The sequence below is a fragment of the Plectrocnemia conspersa genome, unplaced genomic scaffold, assembly GCF_051122295.1.
Source record: "Plectrocnemia conspersa isolate PC_06_02 unplaced genomic scaffold, ASM5112229v1 ptg000007l, whole genome shotgun sequence".
Taxonomy (NCBI): Eukaryota; Metazoa; Arthropoda; class Insecta; order Trichoptera; family Polycentropodidae; genus Plectrocnemia; species Plectrocnemia conspersa.
Genome location: NW_028277171.1, coordinates 5834028 through 5853445, shown reverse-complemented (window position 1 = coordinate 5853445; position 19418 = coordinate 5834028). Strand labels below are relative to the sequence as shown.

The 19418-nt window shown below is 29.8% G+C and overlaps 1 protein-coding gene across 2 annotated transcripts in view; it reads right to left on the bottom strand.

Moving 5' to 3' along the window:
- LOC148233726 (junctional adhesion molecule B-like) overlaps positions 1-19418 on the bottom strand; it is a 560268-nt gene that overhangs the window by 26577 nt on the left and 514273 nt on the right. For both annotated transcript variants that reach the window (XM_088188561.1, XM_088188562.1), the window contains exon 4: positions 3914-4124. In XM_088188561.1, coding sequence (XP_088044687.1) covers positions 3914-4124 — 211 coding nt within the window. The remainder of the gene's footprint in view (positions 1-3913; positions 4125-19418) is intronic.

The following is a 19418-nucleotide window of genomic DNA, read 5'->3' as shown; positions in this document are numbered from 1 at the left end:
TCCACTGGGTGAAAAATGGCTCAGTGCCGTTGATATCCCTAGCATTTGGCGGAGAGAAGGGGTTTCTTAAAACCAAAACATTTCAGAAAAGTATGAATCATATCATTTATGAAAGACAATACTTATTAGTGTTTTCTCTTCAGGAACACAAATAAAAACAATATGACAAGATATGCAGAAAAATAAATGGTAGGAATATATCAAAAAAATTAATCAAGATTAAACATAGATTATTAAGCAAAATCTTCAATGTTGACATAGACCTAAAGAAAAACCCCTATAAATAGTCGACGCAAAGAAAAGGTTGGCATAGAGAATTGCTTACAATAAAATAGTCCAATATATTATATAAAATACCAATATGAACTTAAAGTACAGATTTAGATTCAAGTTTAATACGTCTAAACATCAGTTAGTGTTATAAATTATAAAGAAATAACTTAAAATTCACAGCTGTAATGCGCAGTTGATCTAAATTACGTATTAATTTTGACTATACATATTTTTTTATGAAATCGGTCTTTAAAAATACCATATTTATTAGACATGCGGCCTGAATCTAAAAAAGTAACTTTTACAATAATATTTCTGCCACAAAGATAAATTGATTTTGTCTGTGTATATTTTGGACAAATTATTAGATTTACATATGTATGTCTTGAATGTTCATATAGAAGCGCAAAATATATTACTAATTTTTGTTTAAATATAAATTACACTCCACTGGCTTATGTTTAATTGAGTTATACCTAAATTTTATGGTTAGGATTCTAAGCATTTTTATTATAAAAATCGCTACTAAAATTACTTAATATTTTTTTTACAAAATTATAGATATGTCTTATTGTATTAAAAATTGCGTTTTATGAGTTTATTAAAAAAATCACAATACATTATTGTAGATACTGATTGTTATTTTACTGTAACGCATTAAATTTTAATATATATTAAAAATAATATTAATATATAACACAGTTAATGCTAAAGTATTGTATTGAAATCATATTTTTGGGTTCCAACGAATTGCCAGTATAAGCAGACAAGCAACAGAGCGAAATTAATATCCATATTTTGACCCACTGTATATCGCAGATGACGTCACGCCGGATGAGTCCCCTATGGCCAATATAGAAACAGTTTCGGACGAAATATCATCATTAAGTCGCCGCGCCGTTGGGTGGTAGTTGGGGGTGGTTCAGGCGGTTTTTTGGGTGGGCGAGACAAATGCCTTTCGCGTGATCCATATACGGTTTGTTGGGAAAATTCCAAATTGCGCGAGGAAACACACACACGTACTACGTGTACGGATACACATTCGTGGATACCTAAGTACATAAAGGCCGTTTCTTCCCCCTTGTCTATCGGAAAATGAATAAAGACATTACGACGCCCGGGATGAAAAATGCCCACTAAATTGCTGATTTGTTATTATATATTTCACCTATTGCCGAAATAATAGGAGCGTTGTATATCTCCATTCGTGCATCACATACAAAATGGATAAATGAGTTATATAAAAGCAATATGTAAGTTAAACAGTATGTTATATACAATATTTATATGGCTCTATTATAAGTATATTGAATCCGAATCCTATTTTATTTTAACGTCCTGTAAATACTTTTTGAGTTGTCAATCTTATGTCTGTATCGTTTGTAACTTTTTATCGCATTACATTTAGAACAAAGCATTTTGTACAAATAATCTTAACAAACAATCTGATTTTTTTTAGCAAAATGTAAAGATTATACATTTTGTTACGTTTAGTTTATGTGTTATAGATTTAGATAATATAATATGGCAGTATTTTTTCAAATAATCAGATTTGATTGAAGGTATATATATATATAGAGAAACAATTATGGTAAATGTAAAATAACAGTAATAAAATAGAAAAAAACCTTGGCGAATTTTAGCTAATAGCTCATACAAAAAAAAATGCAGAATACGGCAATTATTAGGTTACGTTAGGTTTCTTATTTGACTAAAAATAATGCAATGAAGCTTAGCTTTGTGCAATTAAAAAATGCATCAAAATCAAATCTTTTATTTTAATTTTAATTATCAAATTGTTAAAAATTATAAATAAATAATAATAAAGATTGTTATTGTGTTATCAGTGAATTTGATATTGTACATGCTTACAATTAATTTAAGCACTATGTATCTAATATTTAAAAAAAACAAGCAAAACTGTTTTCGATAGTTATTTTTTAATCAATCTATAATCAACGGTAGTTATTTAGTCAATAATACATCCAAATCACTTTAGCCTCGAGTCTTAGACAGATTTGTAACTAAGTATGAGTATTTGTGTCAATATAACATTTATTTTTTTAATATAAAATCGTTTTTAAGAAATCTATTTATATTAATTTGATTAAAGTATGTAATAACGTGTGACATTAAGTGCTTTTAGTAAAACTTAAAAGCGAATCTAGCGAAGCGTGTGTTTATTTTAAAAAATACAAGGTTTTCATTATTACATATATACTAATTTAAAATTTGCATAACTTTTGATAATCTACACACAATTTTTTAAGTCAACTTCAAGTTCTGACTTAACTCCAGCTCTCTCGGTTTATATTTGGCTTAGCTCCGCTTGGAATAAGCTTAGCTAAACACTCATTTATTTTAAGTCGAAAGCAAAGTGGTAGATGTGTCAAATCTAAGTTAAGTTTTTGATAGAATTTAATTTATTACGGTATGTTTGCTATTATTAATCTTAGAGTGTTCCTATTCTCATTTGTCTGGCCAATATAATGATTTGGGGTAGAATCAGACTATTTGTTGTTGTGTTATAACATTTAAAAATTGTCTAGTAATAATTATGTAATATTAATATTTATAAATTCATAGTATCAGTTTGTTTAAGTTTAATTTTAATTTTGATCGTGTTAGTTTTTTTCTTTAAGCCTAATAATATGGCTTTATATGAAGATATACATCAATAAATTTTTATTGGGATTTACAAAGGGCAGACAATTTTTTTAAGCATCTAAACGTATTGATTATCTATAAGTAACTTTAGTAGATACATTTTATTTGATATATCTAAAAATGCGTAGTATTAGTTCTTAATAATAAAAAAAGTTTGTCAGTTTGAGAAATGGTTTGTAAGTTATTAAACGTAAGTAAAAGAATGATAAAAAGAGGCATAATATAATAACAGTTGCTCAAACTTACACATTGCTTATGAAAAATGAGTTGTTATTGTCTAAAATAAATAAAAATAAAATAAGCACAGAAATACAAGTTTGAAGAACAAGGATAAGATATTCTACTTCACTATCAATTATTTCTTGACTTTTTTTGGGTTAAATAATCAGTTTTAAAATATAGTAGAGAAAAAATATGTTTGTTCGTCTTTAAATACATACATTTTATAAAAGTGCTATTATTAACTCATAGAAAAGACTTATGGAATGTAAATATAGTTACATCAATTTTTCTAAATAAATACTTTTCCTAACAAGTAAGCCTTCTTAAAATATAAACACTAAGTAAATCTGTTTTTATTGCGACTGAAGCTCAAAGTTAACAAACATATGTTTTTACCCCAGGTTGCAAAGATATGCGATTTTTTATAACCTTCTACTTCCATTAGTTGATCGGATACTTTTCGATCATATCTCACATTAATTGCTCTTTGAATATACCCATTATGGGAATAGTGATATTTTAAACAAAAATATATGAGAGTAGTAATAAAAACTTCTATAATCACCCATAAAGACGAGAGGCAAACCAAGTAACGATTATTGTCTAAATCTAAAAGGCATCCAAATATCATAAATAAACCAACAACCGAGCTCGCAGACAGACGCTTTATTCCACACAGGGTGATACATATTCAAGGCGTCGCCTTCGGACAAACAAGATTACCGTACGTACGCTCACTATTGTCACGAACCTTCAACGTTGAGCATGACGGCCATGTTGATCTTGGGCTCCGTGTTCACCTGGCACTCATATATGCCAGCATCCCTGGACTGCACGTATTCTATCTTGAGGTTCCAGTCGTCGGATGACTCGGGGTGGTGAACGCCGAACCGACCGTCACCCGTGTACGTGAAGATGTGTGATGTCAGGATGTGCAGGTCACGTTTCCTCATCCATGATACCTGCAAATAGAAAGAAAAGATTTTGAGTTGGGGTAGAAAGTGTTTGTATGGATTTTCTGTGAATAATGAAGGCACAATTTTTACATTATTTTTCATTTAGGAAGTCAGATAAATTTAATATTAGATTAGATTATTGCTCATCAAGCTACGTAGAGAAGATAAGATCTGTTGCTTATAGAAAATCCCTGACACTGAGAAACCGAAAATATTGAACAAATAGCAGCATTATACAAAGTTATTTGACGAGTGGATCGAGCTTAAAGACGAAGCAAATCTTTAAAGAAAAGTGGGAGACAGAGACGTATGCTGAACTTTGGAAGACTACAAAATTTTGCAAGTACACTTTACATATCTGTGAATCATCTTATTCTAGTGTGAAATATGCAAATAATTTAAATATAAATCGGCTTACTGATTTTTAACTTGATTATATATTGCGAGTAGCCTGTACCAATCAAGAGCCTGATTTGTCTAAAATAGGTTAAAGTTTGTTTCAACATCAGAAATCACATTATTTTTGAATAAACGAATGAATAAATAATTTTGAATATTTTTATTCTTGTGTATTCTTGATAGAATATTTATATATTTTTCTTTGTTTGTTTTTTTGAATAAGAGCGATTTGGTCTAAAACTGTAGAGCTGCACAGATATTTATTTGGCCTTGAGAAAAAAATTGAGTATGACTATTATAGATTAAGAAGAACATATGCCTCACTATTAAAATGTTTGCTTAATATATATCTGCTATATATTTACATCGTTTACTTTAAAATAAAAAAGTATGTGATATTACACTTTATACACTTGATTGCCATTTGGTATTTATTAATTTTACTATAAATAATTATCTCAAAAAAAAACAAAAAGTCCTTAGTTTGAATCCCATATGAACTTTAATGAAGACCGGACTTTATGTTTGTTATAATTTTTTTATCGACCATCATAGATTATGTTTTTAAGTATTTTTCTAATCTCATATATAAGTGTCGTTATGATATATTACAATTAGGGATTCTGAAGTCTCGGGTTTTTTCGATTCCCGGGACTCGAAACCCAAATTTTTAAAGTCCCGGGAATTCCCGGGACTCGAGACTTTGATTATTTTTCGTATAATCATGAAAAAAAAGTATGTTAAAAAATTAACTTATTATTAATAACTTTAATTAATTTATTATTATAAACTTATATTATTTGTGTTATGGGTACGATAGGTGAAAATTTATTGAAACAATTTAAAAACACTTTATTCGATATTTATTTAAATTTAATTTATTACATTTTTTTAATCGCAATATTTATATCAATATTAAGTTAAAACCTTTACTTTTGTAAGGAAAAATATGTTTTTAAAAACACCAAGGCGTTTAATGATGAATCACATAGCCTGTTCCTGGTTTTTGTGGCAAATATTCCAGATGTAGAAAAAACTCTCTCGCTTTCTGTAGATGTTGGCTTAATTGTAAGCAATGATTTGAATAAAAGCTCTAGATTTGGAGTTCGCTTGATAGTTGAATCTAATATCTGAAATTCCTTTTTAAAGTTGATTTTTTTATTTATAGTCGTTGAAATATTTTGGTGGTTCGTGCGACAGAGTTGTGTTCATTTCAAATATTTTTTTTAAAAGGAAATTAACAATAATTTTGGAAGTTAATAAAGTGGCATCTCGACGACTTAGAGCTTCAGCTGCCAGTTTTATAGGAGTGAGTACTTCACAAATATTTTCCAATACGTGAATGTTCGATTCATTCTAAATTTGGCCGATGCCAAGATCAATTAATGATTTTCTAATGCAATTTAAAAACTTTCGAAATCTCGAGATCATGGGTAATAAGGAATTCCACCTTGTCTTCATATCGAGACATAAATTAAGCTCGACATCAAATTCGCTCTTTACATATTTTTGTAAAATTGCACTTCGGAAAGTCTCGAGTCCCGGGTTATTAATTTTTAAATTCCCGAGACTCGAGACAGCAAAAAATCTTTGAATTCTCGGGAATAAATTCCCGGGTTGTCTCGACACAGAATCCCTAATTACAATTGAGCAAAGTCGTACATATTAGTTACTGATTTTTTTAAGCTGAAATAATTCACTGATTCTAGCATATAAAAAATATTATGAACCAAAACTGTACAAAGAAAAGCAGTTGCTGCCAAAGGCAAGAGTATTCCTAGAATCTCATTTATTTATATCGATTTGCCTTCTTGCTTAAAAAGTATATTAAATTTCACCCCGCCCATAAAAATAAAGTAGTAATAAAAAGTAATTGACTTGTTAGATGAATACTTGTCAAATTAATGTATATATTTTAAAAATAAATATATATTGAATATTAGATACCAAAATATGTATGTTAGTTGCAAAATTAAACTAATAAGAAATATACGTCATTAAGAAGTTATATTAGTAAAAAGTTAATCTTTGTGTTATAACTTTAGTAATTCTATTTATTAAAAATCTCATCCCTGAAAGAAAATTTTGTCTAGAGAATCACTTTGTTTTTGAACGATTCTTCTAAAGCTTTCCACATTAAATAATTCAATATTACCTTAGTTAATTTAATTAGATGAGCATAACATAACCCTACATTTTGTACTTTGTAACGGGTAGTAAATATAAATTACTTCAACTGAAAGTTTTAACCAAAAATTCCTTCACCACAGGAGCTTCTAGGGCTTAAGTTTCGGTCAAATGAGATATTATCTTAATTATTTTTATATATATAGATAAGCCATTCAGAGGCAATAACTGTATCGATCTTCCACACGTTCCCATACCTCGTAGCACCAGCAGAATCCACATTAAATAAAATACGTGTAGCCAAGCCCCTAAGGTCCTGCGGTGCCCCGCCACGGTGGACACGGTGGGCCGGTCAGGGGTCCGTGAGACCCCTCGACCTTAATTTCCGGTCACGTCACGTCTTCCCCGCCCGCCCGTATCAGGACAACAGAGTGGAACCTTTTCGGATTCTGGTTTATGTTGCTTTTAGTGTCTTTTGTTAGCATGCATTAATTTATCTACATCAACTTGTGCGGGTTTTTCGGCCGGCCGAGAATGGACCGCCGGGACGTTTCATTATAACGCTCTTCTTCTTTGCAACCGACACTCGAAAAATTAAACTCTCTCTCGCACTCGCTCACCTGGCTGAATAATTGAAAACGTCTAGGGATGAGGAAATTGCGCCATTGTGACTATAACTAAATGTTCGCACGAATAGTGTGCATGGGGTGGGATGAATCGATTGTTGTCGTTTAATATTAAGTTTGTCTAAATCAACTTTTGTTTATGAAATACATAAATTGAAAATTTTATTTTACTCCTATACAATTTTATAAGCAACACTACATTTCGAAGTAACTAATTAATAATTATTTACACTAATTTTAAATAAAACAATAAAGTTCTTAAGAACTTAAATCTTTTTATTGTATTATGCATTATGATTTTAGGCTTTATTTAAATTTTATTTAACAGCCTAATATTAAAATGAGGTTAAAAGTATTATATATTATACAACAACTTAGACAATCAATAAAAACACCTAATTAAATTTTGCATTACCCTTTAATAGTATCCAGAGAATATTTTATCTGTACTTATATTATATATTATTGATAGTACTACCAGATTATCGTATATAAAATAAATACAGTAAAATTAAGGCAATTTCCCAAGGGGCTGATTTCTAAAGAGCAAATTTTGCGAGTAATATATATTAAAGATTAAGTTTCTTAACATTGCTAGATAAATAAATTATATTTTAGAGTTCAAAATACGCAGTATCTTAGATTATTTATATATGTATGTATGAGTATACAATCATGTTTTATTTGAGTAATGAAAAGTTTAATTAGACCAATAATTTTAGCATGGTTATTATCACAGGTGCTACATTTAATGGCGCCATTAAATCTTTGTAATCATACAAGTCGTTAAAAGTAAAAAGGTAGATAAAAAATATTTATAATTGTGTTATTTGTATAAATAGTAAATTGCGCTTTGGTGTTATTTATCGTTTTTTTTCGAAACATCTATTTATATATATATATTTTATAATCTATTCATTACAATTTTATCTGACTTATTTAAAGTTTAATACAAAGAGGAATGGAGTGAGATGGAGTTTAAGTAAATAAAGGAATTTCTAGGAAGTACTTTGATATAACAAATTTATTTTGACAGACAGAAAGCATATCTTATTGATCTTACATTCATAATAGTATATTGTAATATGTCTTATTAAAAATTAAGTTGTTCAGAGAAAATAATAAAATAACTAAGGGTTAAAATATTTATATTAAAAATAAATAGAATGTTCACTGTTAAAATTTATTGAGAAAATGATTTTTAATTACTTTACAATTGTTTTTGATTGATTTTGGCAGCTCATTAAAAGTTTTAAAGTCTCTGTAATTAGATGAATTTGTACTAAATTTTATATAAGATATTAGAAATGTGTGTATATTTTATGTGAAATATAATTTCATATCTTTACAAATTAACTACAATGTTTGGTATTAAATTTTAGTTTTAACTAGTTTCTATTTTTATCCATTTTATTAGTATTTAAAATATTTGTTTTGTGTAAATTTGTATATTAAAAATTATAATATATAATTAGAAAAGATTCTTCGATTACCTATTGTATATAGTAAGAGGATATTTGTTTGTTATCCGTTCTTGTATCCCAGCGCCTTTCTTTTACAAGCATTGAGAGTTTAATGTCGCTAAACATTTATTTAAATTACTGAAGTGTGCTGTTAGCAATCAAATTATTTGCAAGGGATGTCAGTTTTGGGTTTTAGAATGTCTTCAAGTCGTTTTTTGATGACCGTCAGAGCCTATGGCTCTCGTTATTCGGCTCCTTATGCGCTGGCATTGCACATTGATCTGTTTAACGTCAGCTACGAGGAGCTGGTCCGATTCGCATTATTTAATTATATTCTTTTTTTATTTCATTCTTACTATGGATTATTTAATCTTACTCATATTATGTATTTTTGTATGTTAAAATAATTATATATATTATTTTTGCCTTTTCAATTAACGATCTGCTAGTTCAAAAATTCATATATTATATAAAAAAATACAATCTTCCATAAATTGCCTGAAGCAGCTGGGGTCGCTTATTTGTAGCACATGCTAATATTTATTTTTTGAAAAATGTGTTTATGTCACCCCTTCGGCACCTTGCATAAATATGACATCAGACTAATCGAGTTAGCCTTAATATTCACCCTCGTGCCCTTGCCGAATTATGCAAAACGAGCGTCACTCCAATAAACAACTTATTATTTACGTCTTAAATACTCGTCATGTTGCCTTTCTCTTGTGTTCCGCGAAATCCACCCCCGAAAATCAACCCAGCCGGGGTGAGAATGGCTTTCTTGCCGGTAAGTCTCGTTAGATATTCAAGTCTCAACCCGAGTGCGCCGTGTAGAATTTCTTGTATTAGTATTCAAGGGTTGCATCGTTTTGATAGTTAGCGCTTCGAGTGGTTTACCGTGGACTTCAATTAATTTGTCACATGGTGGCAGGTGATGGTTGTTATGTAATGTACAGGACAAAAACAGCATAAGCGAATAGCTTGTCAACCGGTGGCTCGTTCATGATCCTTTAAAGCTTCAATAAAAAAAACTTATACTACTCGTCGTTCACCACTAGGGCGGGTTCATATATCAAACACCCATATCAAAAAATACATTTTCTATCTCTCTAGAATTTATATTCTTATTTTATTTCACATACATAACAATTCACAATAAAGAAGTAACATACATAGATATTTTGTAATTTAAATTAGAGTTAAGAAATACGCATCGGCGATGAGACAAGCATATTTTTGCCCCCAGATCTCTCAAACAAAGCGTTTAATTTAGATTAAAAATCTGCAGCTTTGCTTTAATGCAAATTATTAACCCTTTTACATGACGTCTCGTATTAAGTTTTGATACGAAATGTCTAAAACATCGTTCATTAATATCACAAAGACAAAAAGGTTATAGATATAAATATAAAATCCGGAAAAGTTTTTATTTATTTCACAGTTATTTATCGATTAATTGTAGTTTCCGTAAATAAACACGCTATATACAAACACACTGTTATAATTAACAATGGTTGAACCCCTAATTCGCAGTACTCAATACAACGAGCGACCGAATGGAAAGCCTCATTCTTGGTCATTGTGTTTGGAGTACATTAACGGCTGTGAACATCCATTAAGGTATTATGGTCGTTCCACCGCATCATTTGAATTGAAAACACTCATAAACGCAAACACGCTCATAAAAGTCTCCAAACTAACATACATGAACTTATTAGCTGTGCAAAAAAAGATTTATTTTACTACCTAAATAGTATATTGAATTATCTCTATATTAAAAAAAAAAAAAATATATATGTTTTGGTTTTACTAGAAAATAAAATATAAAATCAAATACAAGAAATAAATATTAATTTAAAAATATTTCTGTACATAAATTAGTTATTTTATCATTTACACTGTCTTTGCGTTGTTCCTAAGGAGCGAAATGAACGATATTAATCGATAACAACGTTTGTTATCGATTAATATCGTTTAATATAAATAATATCGTTTAATATTACTATAAATATTGTTTAATTTTGTACAACCTCAAAAAAAAAACTTTCGTTTGTAATAAAAAAAAAATTGTTACCAAAATTTTATTAAATTATTATTACAAAATTATCTGAAATTACCAGTTATAAATTAAAATAACCAGAACATTAAATAATAAAAATATTACTTTATCTTTATAGCCAAAAAATCATACATAAAAATCTCAAAAAATTCACCTTATTTTAATCATTTTTTAAGATGCATTGATGCATTCACAGCAAGATAAGTATTTAATCAGTTTCTGTATCTGCCTCCGATTCTGTGTAACTTGCACTGATAGTCTCTGAAGGACCAATGCTGACAACAAGTCTGAATCTGGAGCATACACAATTCTTTGTAACTTTTTTTTTAAGTTTTCGGTAACTGTCTTGAGCTTTTCTTGGAGTCACATTCAGTGTTGCGGGAATCCTTACTTGCTGCACTGGATGCAGAACCAGCACGACTTCTTGGAGTTAAAAATGATGGTCCACTCTCCTCATCATGCCTCTCTCCGACAGGTAATTCTTCAACAATAGGAATTCCAATGTTGTATTTAGTGATACGGACTCTATTGTGATTCAGTTGTATTTAGAGGATCTTCTCAACATTTGACGGGTCTAACCTTATACTCTGAGATGTTATAAGGTTTCCTCTAGCAGAAAAAACCCGTTCACTTTACTGGCTTCAGCCGCCAACAACAGGAAGATCCCGTTGTAGTCTTTTCACCAGGTCAATACAGCAATTTTATAAGATGAAGGTCCGGGATAAATCTTGAAAGAGTGCTTGCCGATTTTGTCCGATTTCGAGTCTCATGCTGAGCTTTTTCAGCCACCAACTGATCCACGAGATCCATGTCTTCGAGGGCAGGAGTTAATGCCAGTCCGATATGCTGCCTTGTTGGAGTTTCCTGTTCAACCTCTTGAGACGATGTAAGTGAGTCAAGAAATCTTCTTAGAGTGGGCTCTTTCTTGTTGAACTGAGTAAATTACCTTATAATACGGGTAATGTTGTTGGCCATACGTACATGGTGCTCTTCAGTACTAGGTTTCGGCAAAACTCGTTCCATTTGTCTCTGAAATTCAATGATGAATTTTTTTTGTGAGTTGTGTCAGCAGCGAGCACTTTTCCAAGTAAGAGAAATGGGAATATGTTTTGAGCGGTCAGTGAATCATCAGCAGAAAGTCCCTCACTCACATCTTTAACTTTTTCTAGTACCAGGACTAGTTCGGCCATAAATGTGAAGTCAAAGGGTGCATAATTTCACGCGCCGTTGGTTAACATTGTTTTATTTTGTACTTTTCCGCCAAATATCGCTTAAACAAACGACATTATCGATCACTATCGTTTGAGATTGAATATCAAAAAATTCATTATCGATATCGAACGATAATGGATAATGAAAAGATACCGAAAATTATCGTTCATTATCGTTACTTAATCGATACAAAACGGAGACTTCGATTTTTTTAAATTTTTTTTAGTGCATAGCTGGTGGCGAAATAAACGTTGAGTGGTCACGATTGAAGCGTAATTTTAGTAATACGCACGTAATGCATCAGTCCACTGGTTTATAAATATTAAATAAAACGATGCTGATATCATATTGTAGATAGTTGAGACGCCAGATAAAACTGTTCTTTATAATCGCATGATTCTCTGCCGCATCCTATACAATATATTTGTCTATTCATGCTTAAGAGCACACGTAGTATAATACTTCTCAGAGTGGTATTCGGAAAATATATTATAATAGCACATGTTGCTGCTGCTCCGCCAAAAGTCGGAAATCATAAAACAGAAGTTGCAACTGAATTTGAATAACGCCGGTTGTTATTAAATATCCAGATGGATGGTCGCGTGCATGGTTTTCTCTGTTGGGGGTCTCTTAAGTATCACTGTTGCAGGACATGAAAGATGTAGTAGACAGTGGCCATTATGGCATTGCTCAAAGTGGCTGTGGTGTTTACACTTGTTTGTCTGGTGTGGTTGCGCCAACATCCAAATAGGATTTGCGGTCGAGGGCCGTCATACCGGCCATTGTTAGAAAACACACTATACATCAACGGGCTAACGCTATGCTTGCTTATTATAGTATGTACGAAGTAATCTGTTCGCGCTCGAGTGCATTGGATAATATCTAGTTAGATGGGACAATATAATTTACTATGAAAATAAATAAACATAACGCAATTAATAATCCAGTCTTTATAATAATAGCTTATAAAATTCAGCGCAGTTAAAAATATTTATTAATAAAAATTAATATACTTAACATTAACTGCTTGATGAATTTAAGCCAGACCCTAATATAATAAATAACTTTAAATAAAAATTCTACACGTAGCCTCTCTTAAAGTTGCTTTTGCACTAAGATTAATATAGATAGAAACGTTGAAGCGTGAAAATAAAAGTCAACGTGTCCAAATTGAAACCGTTTAACCGCCGCACGAAAAGTCTTAACAAGTCGCCGATTATTATTCCATACAACAAGGCGCCATGTTTGAGCACAGAGCCGTTTTCATATGGAAATGGGGGCGCAGACTCCGCCCTGGCCCTAAACTTGGAGACTCAAATGGGGCGATTATAAATTTTGTCACGAACACCGAAAGACGCTTTATGGAGAATTAAATTCTAATTACAATCCAGACGAAACTTATACGTGCCAAAGCTAACGGCAGCCACTGGCTCTTAATGGTAATGCCGTAGTGTGGCTGATTATGTGTTCGATGCAGTGGTTCTTAACGTTTTCCCCAATATGGTCAGGGAAATCCTACATTAAAAAAGTTTATCTCAACAAACAATTAATATTTTAAATAAGCAATTTATTATCATATTAGATAATTGAATATTTTGTGTATTATTGATTGTAAAATTATTAAATAATTTTTTTATAAATATACATGTGTATGAATAAATTAAAAGTCTCTGTATATCTTAAAATACATTTTGTATAACCAGAAACATAGTTTATTATTTATATTTTGCAAAAGCGAAAAAGTATAATTTTTCTGAATGATATTAGAGCAGAATTCTTAATTTCATTAGTATAAAAGGGTCAACTCGTACTTTCAGTTTAATGAAGCTTCACTAAAATTTCTAAAACGAAAATAAATACGACTCCGTGTTTCATTAAACTTTATTAAACCTCGTGGTATTGTTTGTAAATATATATCGCATTCCAAACAATGCAAAATTATATTCGACTTTAATAAATAATTTTCAATGAAACATTTTCAATTTCATATCGTTATACATGTATAGTTTCGTACCTTTGCAGACAAAAGTCGTAGCTTTATTCGATCCCTACAAAGGGTTTAATCAAAATGGAAAGTTTTAACCAAAATGCGGACGAACCGCAGATCTTCTTGTTTCGACGTGGCGATCAATTGGAATATATATTCCAAATGTTTGTACCGATAGATTGATGGTACACAGTTTGGTTGCCAGAACTAATTAAATCGTAGATCACGAGTTGGGAGGAGTTTGTTTCCTTCTTGGGTTCGAAATGTATTTAACCGTTATAAAAATATATTTAGTAAAATGTTGAATTACAAATAAAATAAACTTGATATTTAAGCGTATAAATCGTTATAAAGGTTCACATACTTATGGTCTTATCCTAATTTCAGATCCTCGGCGGTTTGTTTTTTTAAGCTCTTGCAAATAATAGAAAAGTCATGCCTTTTTGAACTTTCAATACGTTTGGGTTGAATTAAAATGTATGTATATATACGTATATTATATGAATAGTAAAAAGCGTATCCCTTGCAGTGATTAATATTTTTTTAAACATATTCATGGTTTGATTAATATAAATGTATTCATATTGTAATCATTGTATTTGAATATTACTTTATATACCCTTTGCATCCAAACTTAATAATTCTAATACGGTTTTTGTGGTTCACGTTATTTTTAAGCTTATGAAAACGAGTCCTATTTATTATTAGACATTTCATATGTACATATCTAAGTGTAAAGTAACTACAAGTTCAAAAAAAATACAGTGCTTAATAAAATTAATTATTTATTAATCGCTTTACGATTTGAAAAAATATCATGTTCAAAACTTATGCACAGATTATTAAGGATTGATTTTAATGTTACATTTTTTAGCTTTATGGGCATTAAAAATTTGTTTTTATTTTTTATTGCATTTTTAGAATATTTACATTATAAAAAATGTTGCTAGAAAAAATGTTTTAAAAATGTAATATGGTCATCCATTGCCGCATAATAAGCGTCAGCCCAATGCGCTACAACGATATAAACACAACAATTATTAAGTAAGAAGTAAGGCAACATACTGTAAATCGAAGATATTTTATGATGCTAACAAAATATTTTTTCTCTCTAAATTAATACATAAAATTTGTTTTAAAACTATTTTATTGAGTAAGGGACACTTCATTGCTATTTTCTAATTATCTTTGGCTAAACCAGCGCACAGTACAAAAGCATAATATTTGTAAACAAGCAATATAGTGCATTTTTTATTTATTTCAAGTAAAAATAAATTATTTTTATTTAAATTTAAGCATTTGTGCTTTAAAGAAATAAAAGAGCTCGTGAATATACATTTATTTTGCACTATTTTCCCATTTATTTTAAGCTACATTATCACTACAATGCTATGCGCACTTGAATCGTAATTTCGTCGATATTGGACAGATATATTAACGGTATTACGCGTTCGGACGACAGAGCAATCCATCACCAAAGAAAATGGGTCAACGAAAAGACATCGCCTGAGAACAATAAGGGTCAGAAACAAAACAGGGACTTTTCGAAGAGTTGTGCACGAGTTTGCACATGGTTTTGCGACCCTGTGAGACCTACGCTGGGCTGCTGCAAATTAAAGGGAAAGATTAAGGCAACGGAAAAGGGAGAGAAATTACAAAACGCCTCTGCTTTGATCTATGCTACGTGATTTAGCAGATTTCGACGCAGGAATATTAACAAGGACTAGTTAATTTAACGTTGATGCGTTTAATAAAATCAGTACTAATTAACTTGAAAATTTCGTAATAAAGTGACTATGTATTTTAAATATTATAGACAAAAATAAAAAAAAAAGTTTTTATGCTTGTCGCCATTTTGCAAAAAATTGACACATTGGATTTTGCTAACGAACATATACAGGGTGCTTAAGAATTCTATACTGTCACCAAAATTCAACTTTAAATATGTATAAATAAGCTCACACTGACCTTAGCTATATTGCAAGTCTTATAAGCGTATGTATGGTGGGTCGATCGACACATAGCACTAAACGTGTTTTGGAAAATTAAAACTTTTTTTTTTAATTTTTAATTTTTTTAAACGGTATCATAAGTATATTCAAAATCTCTATTTTGCATCAAAAATTCAAGTCTATATCTTTAAAAGGAACCAAATACTAGCCTTAACTATATACCAAGTCGCATAAAAGCTCGTATGGGGGCCCGGTCAATTTACCATAAGACTCGTTTTTTTTTAAAAAAAAATAATTAATTTTTTTTTTAAATGCAAATTAGGCTTCTGAAAACATTTGTATACGACATTTTTTAATTATATTTCATTTTGCAAAGTTATGACACTTGACATTTTTACATTACCCGCCATTTTGTAAAAAAAAATTATATATTTTTTTCATACAAAACGTATAGGGGGTGCTCAGTATTTCTATACGATACTAAAAATTTCATTTTTAATCTTTAAAACCAAGCAGTTAAGAGCGTTAACTCTTCTGAAAGTCTCAAAATGGCTCGTATGGGGGTCCGATCGAACTGATACATCGCTTGTTTTGAAGCAAAAAACTATTTTTTTTATATTTTATTTGGATGTAGTTTAGGCTTCTAAACGTTTCATGTATAGCGATCATATTGTTAAAATACAAACCTACTGAGTTACGAGTGTTTCTATTTTTATACTTGTCGCCATTTTGCAAAAAATTGACACATTTGATTTTGCTAACGAACATATACAGATTCTTTGTTTTACTGGTTAAAAAACAAGAGACATAAGGTCTTTTTATAACGGTATTAAAGTACTATTATATATGAAGAAAATTATACTTTTTTTTGTAAATATAACGTAGAGAGATAATCGAAGGCTTATGGGAACTAAAGATGACTAAGGGACAAAATAAAGAGAGCATAACCAAATAAATAATGTTACATACATACAATTGTTAAAAGAGCTCAAATCTGTTAATAGAATTAAAATAAAATGTTGTATAAAATCGAATAGGATTGACATCCATGAGGTAGCAACAAGAAATAATATTTTTTGCTGCTAAAAAGCAAATTAAAACGTGTAAATTGATGTTCATTCTTAATTTAGACTTTTATATAAAAAAAAAGTTTTGTTTAAAAAGAAATACCTTTATAATTATAATAACAATTTGATAGTACAGCATTAATATATATTTATTTATTTAACTAGTATAGGAAAGTTATTCTTCATTTTTGTTTTTTTGGAAGTGTCAGAAATAAATATGTATTATTCCAAGAACGGAGGATACAATATGTATATAAAATTCAGATTGTATGTGAATATGAAAATCTAATGGTAAACTATCATTTGTGCGACTAATATAAAAAAGTAGTCCATCAAACCCTATGAGAATCTTTATTTAGATACCACCTTTTATAAGGAGTATAAGTTTATTAATAATATTTTGTGGGTTGGTTTCTGAATGTAAATAACAAACGCGATATTTTTGTGATGTCGAGTTCAAATTTTAAGGTCAAATTATTCATAATCAATATAATGTAAACTATTTATATAAAAATCTAATGTCAACAAGCTTTCAAAATAGAGAGGTATAAATATTAAATATTATTTTAAAAACCTTCAGAAACTACGCAAAATTATAAAAATAAACACCCTTTGATAAAAAACTAATTCTATTAGGGGCCTGAAAGCTGTTTTAATCAATCTAAAGTAATATTTTTCTCGTCAGAGAAAATTTCAAACATCTGCAAACATCATACTTTTGTAATTTAAGACATTTAATGGTAATTTTAAAATAAAAAATCTACCTGTAGCTTTTTTATAAAATGATATTTTTTCTACTGATTTATAAATTTACAATATTTTTTTTTCAAAACAGATTTTTTAATATATATGATATTACAGTTACAATTTTTACAAAAATACAATGTTAATAGTGATTTATAAAAAAATTGTTACTCAATTCTAAGAACACTAATGTGTTTTTTAATTAACACTTAAATCGCAAAAATAGCGATTTAACTATTTTTTTTAATTTTCCATAAAAGTGCTTTTATTTTTATTCCAATATTGCGATTATTAACTTCAATTAAAGTATTAGAATATCCGAATACCAAATACTTTCGCCTGATTTTTAATTATTCGGTATATATTTGTCCAACTACTTCATATTTGCAATTACAAAAAAATATTTTAATGAATACTGCACTATCTATAAAAACAGAGAGCAAAAAGGTGAGAATTATTTCCTCTCGATATTCATTGTGTGCTATTTAATTCTTATTCTAAAAATATTTGCCATAGCCGTCGCATTCAAAACACTTTTGCAAATTTTTTAAGCATACCAAGTTGCAGTTTCTGCAACCTTTTGCTGAAAGTAAAGTCCACATCAACAGCAAATAAATGAGTTTTTTCGGCAGCAAGAATAGTTAAAATTAAGTTAATATAATTTAATGTTTTATTATTTTTAAAATTATAAATACTACCTTTTATTGAAAATATTATATAAAAATATGTATGAACCTGTATTTATTATTCTAACAGAATTTTTTGATTATTCATAATTTTATGTGTTAAAATATTTTATCGTTTACTTTTAAATATTTGAATAGTTGGAAATTTATTTGTAAATTCTTGATGCGATTCTCGCTGCTAAAAATGTAGGTTTCAAAATGCTATACAGATATTTTCTTATACAATTAAATATTTATAAAAATTATGTTACACACCTAAAATAGATTAACACCATTCTACATTTTCTTAGCACCTCATAGCTATCGCCAAAATATGTGTTTGGCAAGCTCTTCTATAAGCTATATGGTTTTTGATCGCGACAGGCTAGAATAAGGGACGCGATCCTGACTCTCTAGAGCACAAAGTTCAGAGTCGAAAGTCGGCAAACATTAACAGATTTATTAATGAATAAAATAATAATCATAAATAAGTATAGATATCAAATAATTTCAATATGTAAGGATAGATATAAATAAATAATAACTATACAAATAAGGCCAAATTATCATTTAAATATCTGTGTATAGAAGTTTTCGAATCAGAGAAATTTTATTATCACAATTCTAGTGACCACCATCAAACAGTAGAGACGAATAATATGGCGAAATTAGCGGCATTAAAATAAAATAAAACAAAAATAAAATAGAGCAAGAGTCGTTGTCTCGCGCGCTTACGAGCTCGTATGAATAATAACGCAGTTTTCGTATGCGTTCTTTTTAGGGATTAATTTACGATCTTTCGTCGGTTCTCCTTCCGCACGGTTTTACTGTCGATGTTATCGGATTCTCGGGAGAATAAAAGAGAAAGTCCATTTGCGTGTGAGCGAGGGCTGTATAAAGAAAAAGTTTTGTCTCGCCTACGCGACTCAATGGAAAAGCGATTTCGCTCGGTCTCTGATTGGCCGCTTTGTAGTTATGACTCTTCAAAGTAAACAGGCATGG